Source organism: Carassius carassius, chromosome 29, assembly GCF_963082965.1.
Source record: "Carassius carassius chromosome 29, fCarCar2.1, whole genome shotgun sequence".
In the NCBI taxonomy this organism is placed as follows: domain Eukaryota; kingdom Metazoa; phylum Chordata; class Actinopteri; order Cypriniformes; family Cyprinidae; genus Carassius; species Carassius carassius.
Genome location: NC_081783.1, coordinates 7,677,996 through 7,699,858, shown reverse-complemented (window position 1 = coordinate 7,699,858; position 21,863 = coordinate 7,677,996). Strand labels below are relative to the sequence as shown.

The following is a 21,863-nucleotide window of genomic DNA, read 5'->3' as shown; positions in this document are numbered from 1 at the left end:
TTGGGCATTATGGTATAATAGCATTGTTTAAGCATAATATTCATCACCTTCTGGTAGTTAGAACCTTATTCACTCCCAAGAAAATATGTGTTGATAACGCTGGCGTTTTTGTTTTAACAGGGGAGGTCATTGTTGAGTTGAAGGAAAGAGCTCAAGCTGCGTACACAGAATCGGTTGTGGACTCTCTTATTGTATTCACTGCACTAGATTCAAAAATAAGATGTCTTAAAAGCCCACTCCTCTCTGTGCTCGGCTTCCAGCAATTGTTTCTGCCTGAGTCTTATCTAGCCACCGTGCTGGCCTGAGGGAAATGTGATCAGTTCAGAGGGCTTGATTGCACAGGAGAAAGAAAAAACAAACATGATCCCTATGACATGTGGTCAGAGAGTTGCACACAAAATTTCCTAAAGTCTGCAACATAAATTATATAAAAATAATAATAAACAGGCATATTTATACATTTGTGCCAGATTTAAAAATACTTCACCTCCCAGACCAGAAAGCAGAAACTTATAGCTTTAAGTAGATTAAAAATAATAATAATAATAATAATAATTAATAAAAAGTAAAAATGACATTGTTCTCGCTTCTGACTGACGTTATCAGTCTCTAATTTTTTTTCCTTTTTTTTTGAAAGTCATGAAAACACTATTGTGGAGTTTTTCATTTGATTTTTGAGCAAATGGAAATGCAAAAAATATATTTATAGTACTCTCCCATTCACCCAACTATGATGACTTTCACTGCTGAGAAACCCAGAAATGTGGAAAAGGTCTATAGTAATAATTCAGTTACTTTATAATATATATAAACATTGTGAAATAAAATATGATCAATTTACCTCACACCTCATCAAAAATAACATAATAATTTTTTGTTAACAAATAAAAAATACAAAGTCTATATAAACATTACAGAACAAAATGTAATTTATAAAATATGTGACATTCCACTTCATCAAAAGTAGGTTGAAATAACTACATCCTTAATCTTAGCAGCTACCTTCACTGTTTCTGAGTCACAAAAGTAAATCAACTGGTAAACTATTATCAGTGGTCCTTACATTATCACATTAATCACATTATCCTCCGATAAATGGGAAGAAAAACTCATGTCTTATTATAATAGACTGTGTTGTATTTGACATTTTTATTCCTTTTTAACAGATTTAACATCCGGTGCATTTGAAATAATTCAGATGGAAGGACATGAAAGGACAATGCGATGCCGTACATTGCAAGTAGCATGTTCCCATTCATAACATCAAAAAGACAAACGGTCGGTGGTGCATCCACACAGCATGGGGTGTTGGAAGGTGAAAAGAAGCCACCATTATTTACTTTAATATAAAATTAGCTGCACATCCTGTTGCTAAAGTTAAAAATAAAACCTGTAAATATTTTTCCAAGGTATTTTGGCTGATATGTTATCAGACAATGCCTGTTTACTTTTGCACCTGGATATTTTAGGGACCGCTGAGGTTTGAAAGATTCTAGTTTAAAACAAGGGTAAAAGCCTCTTCACATTCAAAGAGGCATTTGGGTGGGATATTTAAAAAATAAATCTTTCATTTAATCAGACAGAAATATCACAAACATTTAATTCATTTACATTTATACTAGACAAAATATCTTAATAGATATATGTGTGGGGTCAATTTCTTAGGAAAAGTGCGCGTGGAGTGAACTTGAGCATCGCTGCAGGGTTACTATGGTGACGTTGCGTCCTTCCGTCCCAGCTTCACTCATATAAAGCCTTCGAGAGTGAAACCCCAGCAGAAAAGCCGAGGGGAGAGGTGTAGTTCATCAGTCGGTTGTCATTAGTTCTCTCATCGTTATATAATTGTTGGACCTTCTTTAGAGAGTCTAGTTTTCGAAATTTCATTCACTCAGTTTTAGGAAGGAAGAGCAAAGTCGCACCTGCCCTCGGGGGTAGTTTGGTACACCGCTGTATCATGCGATACCTTTACAGTCACTGAGAGACCACGAGAGGTGTTTTCACTCCAGAGGCATCACTTAAAGAACCGTCTCGGTCATATCAGCGGGAACTTTTAACCGTTCACCGAGAGAAATAATAATACTTGGACTATTACAGCCAAATAGGCTATAAAGTGACAGCTGATTACACGGAATATCCTTATTTTAACGGACGAAATGACCTCGGTTCAATCCTCAGTCAAAGGCTTCTTCATTCTTCAGCTGCTTCTCAGTTTCTTCTCGAGTGGTAAGTGCGAGCTTTTTGTCATTTTTTCTGCGCGAAAGTGAATCTGCAGGCGATCTTTGGCTTTCTATCGCTGATGTTGAACAGATGCGGTTTGAAGTTCAGAAATTTTATATAAATGGATGAAAACAAATGTGGATGTAATGATAAAAAACATTTTAGTATTGTGCTAGAATAACAGCCCACATCTGATGCCACTGAATTAATCAACTGTTTATTGATAGTTCTGATGATTTTCATTCTAAAAAATGTATTACAATATGTTCGGTTGTGGTGAGTTTATTGCCTGCATTATTCCGATTTTAATTACCGAAGAAGATGTGTTGTGACTAATTAAAAAGATGGGAATAAATATGTTGACACGATGTCTTTTGATGCAGTAAAGACATTTTACGACAGCGTTGTACTAGAAAAAAATATATACATGACTTATCCGAAGGCATTTAATTTAGTGATTGCATAATGATCATTTTATATAAATATTAAAATATAATACTTTTTTTCTCTCATTCTTTAAAGGTAACCTACTTTGTTATTGGCTATGTTTCTCAAAACCGAATGCACTTGCCTTTACACAATGTTTGGTACTACATTTTTGGGATCTTATATGCCAAATGCATTGTTGGAACCCATTTTGGGGTCCCAGATTTTCTCTAGGTAGGCAGATCACTGGGTTTTGAGACCCAGTCATCAGTGGTCTCTGGCACTAAATGCAATGCTCAATTAGAAAGCAGGACCCCAATTTTTTTCTGGGGACCCCCAGTTGCCACCACAGCTAATGATGGAAAAACAGTTGGGCAGTGGGCACTTCTTGAATTCCTCCACTGTCTGTGACTAGTTCGTTATTATAAGTCATTATTTACTTATTCCCAGAAGGAACACACATTGTGTTTGAAATATCAGGTGTGTTTTTGATAACATTCAAAACAGTTTACTGTGAATGGGTAGTATGGGCACATCTCCAGTTCCAGTGTTGTTTTCAAGTTTGACAAGAGAATATGTGTTTATAAGAGAAAATGTATTGTTGACTCTGGCTGCTTGGACTTCTGGCTGCATCTCCTTATAAACAAGATGGATAGTAATGTATGCCATTGTTCATTGTGACATAGTAGTTGTACACTACAGATACAGGTCTTCCTCCTGCTGTCCAAACAAACAGCAGCACTTACTCTGATCCAAACAAAGGAAATACTGCTCCCCCCATGACTTTTTAGGTCTTCAAGCTTTGTCTGCAAAGTCTCCAAGTAGATTTCCTTGCTGTCCTCGCACCGAGCGTGGGAAAGACACATGAAGGAAGCGGATGGAGAGGCAGGAGGCACCCTGGAATTGTTCTGGCAGGAGAGGTCACGGAAATGTGACACGCTACCTGAGTAAAGATTCCTTCCCCAGACTTCTTGCTTGCTCCTTTACTCCAAATGTGTGTCAAACGCCCCACCTCAAGACAATGGTAGAGCGGAAGAGCATGCCATTATATTTTATATGTTAGGAGTGTATGGTTAATCCATTAGACAAAAATAGGCCATGCAGATATTAGACGTATCCCATTTTTGGTGGTCACTGTGGTTATTACATTTAAGACCAATTTTGTAAGCTGAATTGTGTTAATTTATCCATGTTGTGCAACTATATAAGGTGTTGTCAGATATGTCACATGATTTCTTAAGAATTAAAAGTTCTGTTAAAGCGGTTACATTGGAAATCCGAAATGAGTCAGAGCCACTAGTCAAACTCAGCACTAGAAATTGGACTTTAGAGAAGTGAAACACATTTTGACTTGGCTGTTAGTAGTTACTTGTATGAATGAGAATGATTAAGGATAAAATGTGTTTTAAGTAAGAGAAATATCCAATAATGCTGCTCTGTAGAGAGATATAAGACATCTTGAAATGATCCAGATATTGCCCAGGGCTCTGTTTTCAAATTTTGCTGAACCATTTAAAAGTTAAAATACTCCAGGAATTTTACAAATCTGAGAAGCCTCTGCATTGCATTACTTTCCAGAAGTCATTGAATACGTGCTAGCCAACTCGTACTAATACAACATTTAATTACTGACGTGACAAATTAGGCATTTTTCACATTGTATGCAAAAGAAGAACGTAAGCAGAGCATAACTGCAGGCTCTCTTTGTGCTTCAAGTCTGGAAGCACTTATGCTGCATAACAGAGATATGGCTATATACATAAAGCAAAATTATATCTGATATTGGTTATCAGGAGTTGGCCATTGAAAACTATTACAAACTTAATAGTTGTTAAATTATATTAGCATGAGGAAGTTGAGACACATTTTAATTCAAATGATAATGAATCTACACGGAACATAACCTACAGTTTGCAGAATGTGCATCGAGCCTGACAAACCTTTTTCTTAAACAGTGGAGTAGTTATTTATGTTGCTTAATAAAAGCCTATTGTATATTGCAGATTATTTAATTAGTATTCTGCTAAGTTCAGGGCACTATATATAGTCAAAATAGGTTAAGTACTGAATCTGTACTTGCATCTTGCTATGCAGAACTTACTCAAGCAGTGTAAATACAGTAAGCTATTAATGTGGGTGACATATGTAGTTATTTAAACATATACTATACAAAATAGTACATGGTTTAAACTTGCTCAGTGTGATTTCTTTCTGGATTACATTTTTTTTTCCAGGCTCAGGAAGAACCATAATGTTCCTTCTGAATAGCCGTTCAACAGCAGTGCATGTTGGGAGGAATACAGTAGGTAGGGGTCAGCCAAGTGCAATTCAAGCTCATCCACTCAGCGGTGGGGAGTCACGCAATTACAGACTGTGCGCAGACATCCTTCTTTCTTTCCCTTTTTCATGATTTCTGGCTTGCTCGCTTTCTATGTATTTGTAGTCTTCTTTATTTACTCCCTTTATTAAACAAAGACATTACAGAGATATAACAAAGATTATATTTCAGCATCCACACCAACGGAATAGTAATGTTCTATTTATAAGCACACACTGCAGTTATGTCATCTGCCACTTTAAAAGATTTTGCTTGGCTGTCAATGGTTTTATCATTCATCAGCTGGAAAAAAATACATGTTGCGAAAGTGATTCAAACAGTATTGTTCCTCCGAGTCATTATTGCTAAAGTTGTGATGTTGTCATAGTTATCATCCTTAGTGTGCACAGTCAGACAACCATAAGAGAACCTCAGGCGGTGTGCTTTGGAGACATTTATGTACCATGTTTTTGGTCATGGGTTATTTCCTCCAAGTTATCTTTTCTCTTTGACACACTTGTCACTTTGCAGGCCATGAAGGCTGTTCATGGTGCGTTATAAAATCCACTTACAGGGTTCTTCATATTCCATGGTTTCAATATTTGGTCAAATAGGCTATGACCAAAATTACCACGCAGCCTTTGCCAGCTGTTCTTTGTTTAATTTACCATCTTATTTCATTTTTCATACAAGTTGTGTTTATGTGTTGGGTTTTTGACTCCACCATCCAAAGACCAATCTGGGAACTAATCAAATCTGCATTCTCCATTGCTGTTGTCTTAACCTTATGGCTTGGCAGGGAGCAGTAGTTGTAGCAAAGGGACTTGAAACAAGAGAACACTTCAATGTATGGGAAGGCAGGCAGCACAGTTGGAGGTGTAGTAGCAACTTTTTTGGACGGTGGTCTCTAATTTTGTTTAAGAGTTTCCCTTCAGTTTGCCATCAGCTTCTTAATCATCTCGTGAGTTTGTTTTACTGTTGTTTGTGTGGCAGACTGGACCATCCTTTAATAACATTAATTGTAAAAAGATGTATAACAAAGATGTAAAAGATGTATAACAAGAAGCGGAATAACCACCATTAAACTATCACATGAATTGTAGTAAATTTATAACCAGACATATTATAACAGTTTGTTATATAGCTCTCAGAAATAGTTGATTTTAATTGGCCACTTGTGTATTGTTATGGTCAAATACTTTTGATTATCCTACATGTGCTCAATTCAGGCTTGTATCACTATGCTATCTCTTTCTTCTCGCGTAACAACAACAATTATAATAATAATAATGGGTCCCACATTATATTAAGGGGCTATAACTACTATGTACTTACATTTAAATTAATAAGTTGGTAGAGTGCATTTATAATGTACATACATACTTATACCTGCATGTAATTAGATCTGTAATTATTTCATGAAATTACATTTATAATTACAATGGTGACCCATCCATTACACCTTAATCCACCCTTAAACCAACCTAAAACACTAAACCTGTCCCTAAATTTAACAGTATCCCACCTCAATAGCAGCAGAAGTGTTTTGTAATAGAATATGACCACAATATGCATTGTACTGTACTTATTTTTTGACGTAACTAGTTAAGGCCACTTAATATAAAGTAAGACTCAGCTTACTGTACATAACCAGGCATATTACATGATTTATGATATAAAGTATATAAATGATATATTGGGGGAAATTGTATAGTCACAGTATCTCTTGTCATAATATGTCAGCTTATATAGCCACATTAAATTTCTGTTTTGCAAAAATCCAGTACTTATTGAGTTTTACAAGTCCCAGAAGGGTACTTTTTCTTCTTCCGAAAAGACAGGAAAGAAACTAATGTGCGATTGGTCGCGTGCAACAGATGCCTGACGTTTTGGTTCTGTGCCCATGGACACGCTTACTATTGTTTTACATTATTTATATTTATTAAGAAGCCTTCATTGCTTGTAAAGCTTTGAAATCACAATGGATACTGTGGCAAGATTAAATGATTAATAAATTTCTATTGTTCTGTAAGCCCAAAAAAGATTACCCCTGCCCCGTCCTCAGAGACTGCTTTACCGGTACTGTGCATCACATGGGTGGACAGGAAGCACAGGCAGTCATGTACCAGCCACAGAGTAGGGAATTCCACATATTATGACCAATGCTTACTGGGCAGCGACAGGATTTCCTCGCTACAAAAGACAGTGCACACGTAAATTGAATTACATCTGTAAAAAAAATCAAACTCAAGCATCATCTGACTTCATAAGTTCCAGCTTTTTAACATCCTACAGGGACCAATGACATGTTATGTTTTCTGAACAGTTTTTTGGTCATAATGTTTTGCAACACAACGCTGATATTATTTATAGTTCTCCAGAAATCAGCTTTCCATGAAAGCCCACACATCATTTTAGTTTAATTTCAGAGTTTTTGTCTTTAATCTCATTCGACATTTAAACCTATCAATTTTGTGCAGGCTTCTCTGCTCTTCTGGACATGAAACTTCTCTTGTTCTTCCTCTCAAAACTACAAACATCAGTTAGCACGCCTGATTGACTGATTGCATGATTGTAGGAGGTCAGAAGGAGTGCAGCCTTTGACAGTGACATGTCTTTTATATGTTCCCACGAGAGGCATGCAGGCTAATCATGCTGAATATGGCAACCCACGTAGCATCAGCGCTGTGTTTTTTCCATTCATCCATGGTTGTAGTTTATTTTTAATAGGCTTTAATGGAAACCAGGTCCCAGGCCCCTTGAAGCACCACAACAAGCCTCATTTTTGGCATTTTTCAGTCTCTGTGCTGGAGGAATGCAGTACACAGCTGGCGGAGAGGGGGGCGAGGTGCCGCACTGAGGTCAGCACTGGGCAGACATCAGGGGCAGGTGGGGGTCTGTGTGCTGTGGGAATACGTGGGTGTACAGGGACAGAGACAGGAGGTTTTATGAGAAAGTACTCTTCTTAAGTGGGCTGCTGTGGGCCCCTGCTGAACACGGCAGCTGTGAAGACAGCGAGAGTTGTTGGGTTTTATAGGATGTGATTCACTGCTCGTGTTTGCATGCAGCGTACATCTGCAAACGAAGCTTCGGGGAAAAATAAGAATATGTGGATGTCAGCAGGAATCAATAATTCTCATAAAAACTTTTTTGGTAAATTAAACCAAAGCTTCTGTGTGGTAAGCAAGCATTTAAGAGCAGTCAAATCCAGTTTGACTCACTCTGACTAATATCGCTCTGTTGTACAGTGTGAACCACATGTAACTCTGATGTAATGGATTAAGATTTACAGTGTTTGATCAGAATGTGTGATGACATAAAACATGAGGACAAAATGTGCAACATACAAGCTTAGGAAATTTCATGATGAATAGTGTTGGTCAGAGACGTGAGGTGGACCTACAATGTTACTGTCTTTGACAAAGTTTGGTCTGCGGCTTTTTGTCATGATTTATGAAAGACGCCAACATCACAGCAAAGACATTTTTAATGTGTGTTTTTAATTTCATGTGTAAATATAAATCTACGAAACAGATATCTACAGAACAGATTTGTAGTGCAATAAGAGAGTCACCATTAGGGCGGGATGTTTTTTTGAGTAGGACATCTGCAATTATGTCTGGTTATGTCTCATCTGGTCAGAGGGTAGTATCAAGCTGGTAGAGGTGTGTTGCATGAAAAGCTCTAGTTACATCCGCCCCTCAACTAACCTTGGACTGTGAAACAACAATGATGTTGAAACATACTGAGAGGAAGTTCATATTAAGTGGCAGTGTTGGTGTAGTAAGTTCATTCTGTAAATGCAGCTGTGTTTTTAAGTCATGTGGGGGAAAAACTATACATGCGTAATAGAACATGACTTTCATTTTTTATTAGTAAGTGTGTTTTATCAGAGAGAGTAAGATTAAGTAATATGGGTGTAGATGAGAAGAAAATGAACGTTGTGTAATGCCGTTATTATTCTTATAATAATCCTTTTTTCAGCTTGTATTTTGGACACAGACGCCATATTACAGAACTTTACGATCTTAAATCTTAAGTTAAGATATGACTGTTCTGAATGATATTCGAACTCAAATAGATATCAATACTATTATGGGTTGTTCACACTTCTTTTAACTTGAGATGGGGACTTAACAATGAGATGCACATGTGTGAGGCGCAGAAAAAATGAGGATGTCTGCAAATGCATAAAAAATGAAAAAAGTTAACCTGGCCACACAAAACATGTTTTTGCATTCCTCTTAACTACTTTTTAATGTTTTTTTTTTTATGCCAATGTGCACTAGATGGATGTCTTTCATCTTTGCATTAATTTTTTAAATGACTCACCCATGAGCATTGTCCTTTTAGGACTGAAAAACTGTAGATCTGCATTGCGATGTTGGTCCACTAGATAGACCAGCTTGGACCAGAATCAAAGTTCGTGCTGATCTAAGATTGTATTTTTCACAAGGGATATTTCCCAGAAGGCTGTTCTTATAACAAAAAAATTCAAAATAAAACTGTTTTTGCCTGGCAACACAAACAACCTGCATTACCGTGCCACAACAGAAAGCGTTCAGGGAGTAAGTTCAAAAGAAGGAAATCACTTATGAGACGAATGTCACTCATCCTGGGCAGCAGAGGGAATGATACCACTTCCTGTCCCGAGTGTACGTATGGCTCCTATCATCAGCTTTACCTGGCCCCGGACCAGCAGTGAACCTTCACTGTAATAATAGCACACAGAAGAGATCTCGAGAGATCCGAGTAAAATGAAGCTCTTCATCAGAGTATAAAAAGGTGGCATTATGCAGAGAGTAGAAAATAGGGACTGATTGATGTGAAGGATGTGTTTAAGGACATCGGATTCATCTGGGGTCTGCCTTGTTCTCTCACACACATGCTGACAGAGGTGACCCCTCCGTGGGGTCACAGCTGTACCTCTGGCCTCCTTTCTCTGATCTAGAATGTATACACATGCTCAACCACACTGTGTTCAATTCTCTGCCAGCTCAAACCTGTCCAGCACAGACAGTCCAGCTCTACATGGGAGCAGAAAGGCTATTAACTAACATTCTGAATCAGAGTTTCCAAATTACACTGTAATGATCTTGTACTTTAGAGTGTTCCATTTGTGGTTTGCTTAACCACAGTTTAGCACTGTGCTCGTATTACAAATCACCAGAAATAACTGTAATGCACATCTTAAAAAAGTTGACAGTCACTAAGAAACCTGGAAACTTGTTGTGGTGTTGTATTACTATATTCAAGGCTGTCCATTTGACCACATTTTGGCTTTTGTGGGATGTACTTTCAATGTTAGTTTTTCACTGATGGTGTGTTTTGCTGTATTGCGTTTTCTGTAGGGTTGGTAGAGGGATCTCATCTGTCTGATCCACAGCTGTTTCCTGCTGGAGACACACACCTTCAACGTGTTGGTGGCATGCTCACACTCATCTGCAGGTACTGTGTCCATCTCACACAAACACTAAATATAGAATATGCTAATTTTATTGATATTATACAATTTAGCATTCCAGTATTCAGCCAGAATAAATTTAAACTCAATTTAGAATAACATAAAACAACAAATTATTTTAAATAGCTCTTTTAAAACCATATTGTCAGAAATAATTTATTTTATGTTTCACAGAAGAAAGTTATACAGGTTTGAAACATAGTAAATGAGTAAATGACAAAATGTTTATTTTTGTGTAAACTATAGCTTTAATTCTGTATAAGCACTTGGGTGGCAGCTGGTGTGTATCCAAGCACACAGATCTCACACCATAACTCTTTAAAACAAAACTCATTTGCTTTTGCTTTGACATGGGATGAGAGGCTCTCAGAAAGCAATATAGTACCAAAATAGCTATGCCATTCAAATGTAGCGGAAAGAGAAGAGTACGGGGGACTACTGAAACATACACATTTCGACTCTGAGAGAGCATTCCATGCTATTGCAGTCATGCCAGGAATGCTGACCCCAAAGAATCTTAACTAATGCAACGCTTCCCTAGAAGGCCGTGTGAGCCAGAAGCAGATACTGCCTTTGGCTCTGGACAGAGATTTGAGGCTGAAGTTGCATGACCCATCAGTTTAAAGGCAGCAGTAGTATGTGAGATACGTCTGATTCTCCACTGGGGTCCTTGAAATTTGCCCTTTTAAAAAAACAAACACTGTTTGAAGCATTTGAAGACTTCCATTCAATAAATACCTGTTCCCATGTGAAAGTTGGACACTAACAAACTTTAAAACTTTGCAAAATATACCCTACTGAGAATATGGATGAAGAATCTGACATGCTCTCAGAGTATAAAACTCATTTTCAGTCATTCAGACAGAGCTCTTGTAGCATTTAAAACAAATGTAATCAGGAACCGCAGAAGCATCACTCAATGAAGGATTTGTTTTAAACCGGTCTTTCTTTAAACCCTCCTTCTGCTTAATTCTAAAGTTGCTCAGGATGCCAATAAAAAATGTGATTCATTTCAGTTACTTTTAGGATTGTGTATGTAATGCTAAAGTAAACTAAAAGTGGTTGTATGTGGTTGGTTTTATAATTTTCCTGATTTTGTTCTGTAATATACGACATGAATTGCTAAGAATCAAATGTTACAGCGGCAGATACTCACTGCAATGATTATTTAATCTGGCATAAGCCTACTTGGCTATGAAACTGTCCATAATGTTGCTTATTTTATGTTTTTATGGCTTACATTAGAGGATCAACTTCCCTCCGCTGGAAGCTGGCTAACAGAAATGTGTCATCGGTACTGATTGAGCCATGTGAGGAGAGAATACACAAGCACTGCAGCAAGCTAGTCATACACAACCTGATGCACAATGACACTGGCTTCTACACATGCAGCCACCAAAATTCTAGCAATCATGAGGTGTCCACATATGTTTTCGTAAAAGGTAAGATAATTAGAATCCTTATTTACCTTTTTAGCATAGACCTATTTTTAGCATATATATACATATATATATATATATATATATATATATATATATATATATATATATATACTTGTGTACACTGTTTTTGGTTACAAATGATCCCTACAGGATAAACTAAGGAACTTGGCCCTTTCCTTCCAATTAATTGCCACAAGGGATTTTGAGGTCTCTCTGTGTAAAACAGGACCTGGAAAACCCCCAAGCCATTAGAAAAGCTTGAGATTTAAAAAAGAAATTAAGTAATGAGAAACTTCAATTCATTGTAGACCTGACTGAAACTAGAAAAAACATAAACCTGTTACCCGGGCAATGGAGCTAGTAACTATACTGTATGACTGCACTCACATAGAAGTTTTGAATCACTGACTACTGGACTGTATCTGCAAGACAGAACCTAGCTGTCATAAGACTAGGAAATAGAAAATCAGTGACAAAAAAAGGAAGGATTTTATATTAAGCTGGATGTCTTTAGAGATGGAAACAGAGTTTGATTGTTCTGGAAGCCTGGTCTTTGATAATTTCCTGTTTGGGCTTCTGCTTAGAGTCTTCCTGTTCCTTTTCGACAACTGCGTAAGCTGTTAAGATTTTAATCAAGATTTTTTTAAATGTCCCTCAGAAGATATTGTAATAATGAACTGAATTGTAATAATATTTCACAATATTGCTGTATTTAGCCTAGCTTTTAATCAAATAAATTCAGCCTCGGTGAGCATAAGAGACTTTTAAAAAATCTTATTGACCCTAAACTTTGAATGGTAGGATATATCCAAAACAGCTGATCTGCAGTTTATCTATAGCAAAAGACAGTAATAACTTTAGCTGTGAAAATGACAACAAAGCTCGCCAAGTCTCTGGGTCACCAACTGTTTTGTTTAGCAGACCTCTACAACTGCAGCCTGCTGCAAATACAGCCAATTTAGTACCTGATAGTCCCCTGGTTCATCTCACTATGTGATTCCACTGTTTATACGAGATAAGTTTGTTTAAAAAATATATTTTATTACATGAACACTGTCAGCACACAGAAGATCTTGTTTGTTTAATCAAGCCAATCTCACAGCATAGCTCTACAGTAACATCCCCTTCTGCCAAGCTCTTTCTGTTTCGCTATCCAACAGCCTGTGTGGCAGTTTGCTGTTTAAAAAGAAAAATGAGCTGACTTTATCTGGGATATTTAATTGCTTCACCTTGGCTGGATGTCTAGGCATTGCCTGAAGTCTAAGAATTCATTGATAAAAGATTAACTACTTATAAAAACGGCATATTAAATAATAAGTGAGTTAATAAATTATGGTGTTTCTGGTCAGTAAATTAGCTTTGTTCTCTGGAAACTGTTATAATGTTGTGCTTACTGTATTATTTTATTCATTTTGAATCGTAGATCACAATAATCCATTTGTGGAGGCTCACAGTAATGCAGAACCACTTTATGCATATCGGAATGATCCTTTTTTAGTGGTTCCATGCAGAACAACATCCCCGAATCAACAGGTTATCCTTGAGACTGTGAGTATTTTTTTTTTATATTAATGGCACTGTTTTCATACCCACTTCATATAAAAACATTTGCATATAATTTACGGCCACATGCAGAGGAGGTGAATATTTAACCTGCTTTCCATGCCTCAAAAGCCTTGAATATGAAAAAAAAGAGGATGTATTTTGTATGATCTGACATTGAAAAAAGTGCCTGGTTGTTTCTCACACCCATCAAAGCCCTGAGCATGTGTGTATAGATAGAGATAGTGTGCCATAGGCTCTGGGAATCTCAAGGAGGACTAAGGAGTCACTCTGTCTGCTTCCTGTAAGAACAGGAAGGTAGCGTTGTACTGTTGTTTTTCACTCAAAATAGGAACTCAGGTTATAAATAAAACAACTTTGATCATGTCCATGAAGATTAGGTTAGGGAGACAAACTGTACATGATTAGTAAACTTAATTTAATTTAATTATCTAATTTAATGTTTTATTTGATTTTATTATGTACAGTATACTACTAGTAAGCAACATAATTTGAATAAAGATTCGGTCCTGAACTGCACTGGCAGCGAACTACTTCAACAGTAGTGTTTTTTCCTCAGTGGCCATGTAGTGGGTCTATGGTCATTTCTCACAGTTCTTTGCTATGGATAAACAATTATAAGCCAGATGAAACAGATAGTAATGTAACCTTCCTGCTATTGGAAGACCTGTGGCATTCGTCCTTCCTGTTTCCTTCCTTCCCTTCTTTCCTAGCAGGGCACTTGGACTCCGAACAAACAAAAGAAGCGAAATTGAGTATACAACTTAAACATGATCAGTTCCACACAGACAAGCTCAGTCCTGTTTTCCTCATTACTAGATGGGCTACTAATCATAAGCCATAAAATCTTCGCACAACTTTTTTCCTTCTTTTCCTTCTTCACAAAGAACTGTCCCTTATAAGAAAATGTGCTAAATAAATTCTCTCCTCTTGTTCTACAGATGAATAATCCCATGAAAGATCATGTAAAACGTAGGGTGGAGTGGGATCCAAAGAGAGGTTTCAAGATTCCCTTGAACCCTCATGACAGCTACCACATGATTATGTGTGTGACCAGTGTGGATGAAAAAAATGTTTCATCAGTCTACATGCTCTATAGGACAAGTGAGTCATTTTAGTTAAAAGATAAAATCCCAGTTACGCAATTACCTTTTGAAATCTGTCATTAAAAATTACAAAAGCTTTTTTCATGACATAACCTGGATTCATGTTGATACCTCCTGTTCTTGGTGCCTAGCTGCGGTGATTAAAAACATTGCCATCAAAACAGGACGACCAAGAGTAGTGGTTGGTGACACCTTGATCCTCAAGTGCTCTGCAGAGACCACCTTCAATGGCTACATTGATTTTAAGTGGCAGTTACCTAAGGGTCAGGTGAGTTATCAGGAGATGATAAGATGCTAAATGTGCTGAGGTTTTACCTAAAGCCATTCAGTATTAGATTAATGCTGTACCCAATCATATCTGCTAACTGATTAGAACTGGCATTATGTTCTTCCTGTCTGTGCTTTCAGATCAAACAAGAAAAAAAAACGACTAGGGTCAAAAATGGTGAAACCGTCATGATGAGTAATGCATTAATCATGCATAATGTGACAATGGGGGACAAGGGCACGTATGTCTGCATAGCAACAATCGAATACAAAAAGCTTAATTATACAACTAAAGTAACTGTATACGGTGAGGATGTAATGTTGTGCCTCTACTTTAACACACTTGTGCTTTTGTTAAAAAGTTTCAAATATATTTTTCTTGTATTTTGTTTTTCTATTTGTCTCTACAGAACATCCATTCCTCAATGTGACCCATAATAAACGCAAATTAATTTCTGCCATAGAGGGTAGAAAGGTGCAGTTTGAGCCACGGGTCAATGCCTTGCCAGCACCAGACAGAGTGTTGTGGTAAATTCATGATTTCCATTAAAGAAAATATATAAATGTGAATCAAATGCCATGAGACAAATTTAATGTGTAGCAACCATGTAAAAGTATTCCACTAGTAATTAATTTATAGCATTAATGGGACATTATTTTTTGGTATAGGTACAAAGATGGAGTTGCAATTTCAGAAAATTCCACATGTTATAAGACAGCGGGCTACAGCCTCACCATAAAACAAGTGAGGCAGAAGGATGCTGGGATCTTCACTATCGCTCTGTCAAACCAGGAGAGGGGTCTCTACAGAAACCTCAGCTACAGGCTGGACGTCAGAGGTAATGCAGAAAGCCTGTAATACGATCATCTGAGGGTTTTCTTTGCTTTAAGCAATTCTGGACCAAAAATTGCTGTCACAATTTAACATAAAACACTAACATAAATAGCCAACAGCACAAAATCAAATACTTTTGGTTGCATTTTAATTACTTATCAGTGAAGCTAAACAGATTCTTTAGCAAATTTTGAATTTGTTGGGAGAAATCAAAGTAAATTAATTGATATGCCCGTCTCAGAAAGTTCTGGAATGTGCTGTCAGAGCTGTGATTTTGATAATGTGCTGCCCAGATTTCCCCTTAATTTTTGGAAGCCTTCCCTCCCACAATGTACACAACTATGATTGCCTTCTTTGGCCTAATATAAAATATTTATTTTAATGTGTCCCAAAAGCAAAACCAAGAACCAAGGTCAAAAACAATGGAAACAGAGTTAAGAGATTTCTGGTTGCAATGATTTGGGCATCATTCATCAAATCCTGAAATCTGCCTGATGCTAAATCTTTAAACATACTGTGCACAGATGCACTTCAATGAGACAATAAAGGCAATATTGCTCCCTGAATATTATATTAGCCTGAATATTCTTACTCTTCCATTTTGGAGTGTTGAGGTGAAAGTTTTTTAGTGTTAGCCATTGATCTGCAAATGATCTGTATTTTTTTCTCAGACTGACAATTTAAATGATTGATGATCTCTATGTCCATACACACACAGTTAAGCCAAAGATCTTTGAGGAGGATGTGGCTCCAGGGGGCCCACAAGCTTACAAATACAATGAGGGGCACCAGCTGATCTGCACTGCATTTGGGATTCCGATGCCAAACATTACCTGGTTTTGGCAGCCGTGTGACCCCAGCCCTAATCTTACAGAGTAAGTCAATAGTACACAAAAAAAATATTGACTTTTGTTACTGTTCATATTCCAATTTACTTTGAATCAACAGGTCTTCTGTTTAGTATTTTACATCAGATAAAAGATTGCATTACATCTAATCACATTTCATTGTGTCAAAAATTGTGACAATGGCTTTGGTTTGTGGCTCCATAAAGAGTTGTACCCTCCTACATTGAAGATCTCTTTTCTTGCTGAGTTGTTAAAGTCAATGATGAATGTCGGCCTTTACCCACAGCTCTCATTATTCAAATGAACTGCATCCGTTTCCTTGACATAAGTCCAAAATAAAGTATGCTTATTGATGAAAAATAGCCCCAGAGCTACATTTTGCAGTCACTGGCTCTGTAAATGTGAGGACGATTTATTGTTCTCATTCCCCAAGCCTGCATTGTGCTTTAAGCAAGACTACTGCAGTGTAAATGCCAGCCTTTTAGTGAACCTTTATAAAGACTACGGATGTCCACTGAACTTAGTTTGTGTGTCATGACAAGATTTTCTCGTAATTGAGAGTAATTATTTGTCAAGAGGGAACTGCCAAATTTGTGACAAAAATACTTTGGGCTTTGTACCACAGTGCCAAAATACCACTTTGCCTCTTCTAAATATAATCAGCGATGGCAATAAACACAAAAGCTCATAATATAGATGGTTAGAAGACTTGATTTTCAACATCTAATGAGAGAGGTAGATTGGAGGGTAATTGCAATGCCCTAGTTGGAAGAAAAACAGAACCATTCTTCTTTTATTTTCAGTAAAAGTAATTTATTTCTTGAGCAGTGACCAAAAAGAAAAATTAGCCACATTCACGCTGCCAGATTTGTGAGTTGTGGGAGTGAATCCCCAATATAATCATATTTTATTTAATGTGCCATTAAGTATCCATAAAATCAGTGTTTTCAAGGGTCCCATGTTGGAGATATCATTATTGCGCTCACGAAGGTATCTCTCAGAAGTCTTCTTAATCAAGGGGCTGTGAGAAGTTACCAGTGATCCCTTGTTGACCATGGAGTTCTGGGATCAGCCTTATCTCAGCCGACCAGAGAGTGGGGGTGTTTCCTTTGAACGGTGACGCATGACTCAGCCCTTCCTGTCACGCTGCGGTTTCCTCTCTGACCTCGACTCTCATTAATCCGATTGTTCCTCTACTCAGATTGATGCAAAACAGGTCTTTGGTCTCCTGCCGGTTCAAGGCATAAAACACATGACTTGATACATGGCCCTCAAAAAAAAAAAAACATTCGTTCATCAGGTTCCATAAAACCTTGTGTTTAACGGCAGAATGTAAATGTATTTGAAAGACGTTAGCTAAAAAAGTTAGTGAAAGGGTATTCACTGAAATCTTATGACTGTACGCCTTGGTATTTCCTTGTGTACATCCTGCTTTGATGTCAAAAGGCAAAAACTTCCTCTGTAAACTCCAGAGCAGAAATTACTTATTACAAATGTTGATTCAACAGTTATGATTTCTCTAAATATATGTGTTTTTGTCTGATAGGTGCAAATCTTACACTGATCCTCTGCCTGTTGGAGATGTCACTGAATCACACAACCATTATCCTCATAATTTGATTAAGGATGTCAGGAACAAGGTGGAATTATTAAAAAGTAAAAACAAGGTATGGATTACAGTATTTACAATTTTGTTATTTATTAGTTTTGCCCTCAAAGATGCACTTCTTTTGTTCCCTTAATGAAGTTTAATGCATAAAGAAATGAGTATATTTTTGGAAAAAAATGTTCAATCACGTTCACTCACATGAGGTAAAAAGTAGCTATTTTATTTTACATGGAGCAGGTTTCATCATGTTGAGATGACATGACCAGAAAGAGGGTTCCTTATTTTATCTTGGTAATAACTCCTGTTATTGCTCTCATAATGGGAATACTGCATTGCTTCAGTGGTATTGGTAACTGAAAATTTAGCATGATGCTACAGCCAAATACAGTAGCTCGGTGTCAGCATGTTGTTATACAGTGTTGATGACTGAAATATTGCTAATTTAAAAATATTGAGTGTACCTTTAAAAATGTAAAATATTTGTAAGTTAAAAATATGCATCCTGACTGTAAATGGAATAATTAAGTGAAAATGTATTAGTTTAAATTGACTTTCAAACCAAAGCTTTTTTAAATAATGCAGAGACTGGGTTGCTAATCCAGATTAAAGGGGTCATATGATGCTTTTTAAAAGATCATTAATTTGTGTATTTGGTGTAACAGAATAGGTTGACATGCTTTAATGTTCAAAAAAATATTTTTCAAATAATGTACAATATTGTAGGTCCTCTATGCCCCCTCTCTCAAACGTGTTATTTTCTACAAAGTCCCTCCTTCTGACAAGCGCAATCTGCTCTGATTGGCCATATGACCCAGTGCATTGTGATTGGCCAAACACCGCAAGCACTTGACGGAAATGTGATGTCCCTTTCCATAATCGCGAGCTTTATCTTCCAAAATAAATGTAAAGACAGTTAATAATGTCCTTAGTTTTACCATCAGTTCAAGCGCAGCATTTGAACATTCAATAGCAAATACTTAAACTAATAACAAGACATTCTTACAGTAGCTGATTCAGAAGCGCCAGATTGTCGTTGCAAAGTCAGAATTACCTCCTCTCCTAGGTTCATGAAATGGTCGTCCATAAATTGCATTGCTGTTCTGTTGTAAGAAATCTTAAATCTTGGAAGGCCAATTGAAGTGCATTTGCTTTTGCCTAGATACACACAGCATCTCCCTGACATGGCTGCTTCAACACTAACAACGCCTTCTTTCTTTGCGTGAACATTTGGGCAGCATTACGCAAATATTTCCACATAGTGACGTAGACGTGTGGGGGTGTGTTTGAATGAGCCATTTTAGGGGGTTGTGGCACAGTCTTAACTTTGATAAAGAATATCTCTTTGGATTTGGGACTTTAGTCTTTGCAAATTTACAGATCTTCTTTATGCACCAAAAGCTTGTAACACTCCAAAGAGTAAGGAAACATTTAAATCGCATCATATGACCCCTTTAATGATACTTTCAGCTTCATTTTGGCCCAAAATAATTGACCTCAAAATACTGCAGTTCAAATGAAAAATGCTGATTTAGAAGTGAACGGGAAGGTCTATTGAACATTCACATTGCTAAATTGCCATTTTAGAAATCATTTTGATAAAATAAGTCTCAATATGATAAAGAAACCACTCAAAAAAAAACAACAATCTGCATTATGTTTCGAGACAGTGTAGTACACTTTAGTAGTCTTATTTGGCTGAAGTATCGATAGATTAGTGAAGAATGACATTCAGTGTGTGCATGTGAGTGACTATGTTTGTTCTCCTCTAATGGAACTGATAGCTGAGGCTCATTTAGCTCTGCTGTGAATTATGCTACGCTTCAGTCACCTTCAGTGGAGAACAGAGGCCAGTAAACAGGGCAGCTGCTGCTTTGAGTGGTGCCCCAGGACAGAGTTTATACTGATAAATCAGTCCATCTTACTGAGCGCACTGAAGCCAGTAAAATCAGAAACAGAAGTGTCTCCCAGGACTATTCATGCACTGCATGTTGATTGTTTCAAACCTGTTTTCAAACATGAGATGACTTTAAATGCTATTTATGTACAAGGCAGTCATTGTGGTCCCTCCAATGTGTTGTAATCACATAAAAATTTGTGAAAAACCAGTGAGTACACAATGTCCCTGTTTTAATTTGACTGTATCCCTTCAGGGATGAATCCAGACTGCTAGAGTATCTATAGTTGTTTGCTTAGACAGATCTCCTATATCTGTCACTCTATCATCCTTTGCTTGTGCTGCCAAATGTTACAGTGAACACTGCAAACATTTTGGAAAACATCCCATGAGGCCTTATCACCAAAACCACTCACCCAAAACTTAATGAAGCACAGGTTTTCACTTGTAGCATTCCTATACACCTCAGTGTGACTTGTACACCAGGTCAAACATGTATTCAACTGGAAATCATCAGCTAAAAGCTCTGAATGATTTTTAGTAACCACCAAAAATATAAACGTACAACTTTCAGATTTATGTGACACAGTATATTCTCACAGTAGGAATGTCATTTAAAACCAATCATGCCTTCCCTCCCCTGTGCTAGGAGGTTCGTTCTCACTATGGAATAGGTGTAAATTTTGTGGTTAGCTGTATTTAAAGGCTTTTGTGACAAATAGATGATGCTTTGCAGGGATGAAGCACAGCAGTCAGTGATAACAAGGCCCCATTTAACAGGGTGGGATTTGTTTAGGGTGAATTCCTTTCTGTCACCTCATATAAATTTTCCAGCACTGTGAATAACAGCCTGGTAAGAGTCCATCTGTGATGGTTCCTTGTAACCTTGTAAATAAGAAAAGGCTGTCACAGCAACTAAAAGAAGAAATGGAAAGGTCACTCTGATTTTCTGACTACATCATCAGATCGAGAGAAATGTAAAATATCACTCAGGAAATTTGTCACTGAGTTTATCCAAAACATTGCATGAATAATGTGCATTCTATAATGAAATTACATGACATAGAATAGAGGTATGTTTATGCTGAAAAGCATGCCAATTATGCGTCTTGTTTTTCAGGTACATTTTAGTGCAGTGTACCAATTAAAATCAGCTACATGTAAGACTAAACAGTGATATTACAACAAGTCCACAGATTTACATTAAATGAGCTCCACACCTCATTTCTGTCTGTAAAATAGCGTAATGTTGTGTACAAAAGAAATCCTAACCTCTGTAAAAATTCTTTTGCATTAAATATTACTGTTCTACATCTTTACAAACTAAAACAGACACAAAATTTAAATACGTGTTGTTCAGAGCCAAAGCCATGCTTCTTACGTTTCAAATGCATCTTATAAACAGTCTGTGAACCCCAGGAAGTAAGCTGAAAAATGAGTATATTGCTCCAGAAATACACCCGGAGTGTTTCATACCTTTGATGTGACGGCCAGGAAAACAGATGTTGTTTGAAACTGAAAACAGAGCTCTGTAATCTGGTCTTTTGCCAAAAATCTGCATTATTATTATGTCTACATAGGCTATAAATGAGTTCCACTTGAATGGTGACAGTATTAAGCCTGGCATTTTAAATGTGTATCAGGAAATGACATGGAACGTAGGCACACCTCCTGTGCTGTATTCTATGTGCTGCATTTGCCCTTAAAACTCCAGATGTGGTCTACTAAATGTGTGAGGCTGAGGAGTGGAAAAAGGTCCAGTTGTACATTAAACTAGTCCTGTGATCCGTCTGCTTACAGGAAATAAATGGCTCAAAGTTTAATGTCATAGGCACTGAGATGACATGATATAGTGCTATTCCTGTTAAAAGAATA

At 37.1% G+C, this 21,863-nt stretch overlaps 1 protein-coding gene across 1 annotated transcript in view; it reads left to right on the top strand.

The window, feature by feature from the left end:
• Nucleotides 1–1,767: 1,767 nt before the first annotated feature.
• Nucleotides 1,768–21,863, top strand: part of LOC132109538 (vascular endothelial growth factor receptor kdr-like) — a 40,000-nt gene continuing 19,904 nt past the window's right edge. Inside the window, exons 1-11 of the mRNA XM_059515689.1 lie at nucleotides 1,768–2,223; nucleotides 10,312–10,408; nucleotides 11,670–11,866; nucleotides 13,290–13,414; nucleotides 14,371–14,533; nucleotides 14,667–14,803; nucleotides 14,944–15,109; nucleotides 15,213–15,330; nucleotides 15,472–15,641; nucleotides 16,356–16,512; nucleotides 18,032–18,152. Of these exons, the coding sequence (XP_059371672.1) occupies nucleotides 2,154–2,223; nucleotides 10,312–10,408; nucleotides 11,670–11,866; nucleotides 13,290–13,414; nucleotides 14,371–14,533; nucleotides 14,667–14,803; nucleotides 14,944–15,109; nucleotides 15,213–15,330; nucleotides 15,472–15,641; nucleotides 16,356–16,512; nucleotides 18,032–18,152 (1,521 nt within the window). The 5' untranslated portion in view covers nucleotides 1,768–2,153. The remainder of the gene's footprint in view (nucleotides 2,224–10,311; nucleotides 10,409–11,669; nucleotides 11,867–13,289; nucleotides 13,415–14,370; nucleotides 14,534–14,666; nucleotides 14,804–14,943; nucleotides 15,110–15,212; nucleotides 15,331–15,471; nucleotides 15,642–16,355; nucleotides 16,513–18,031; nucleotides 18,153–21,863) is intronic.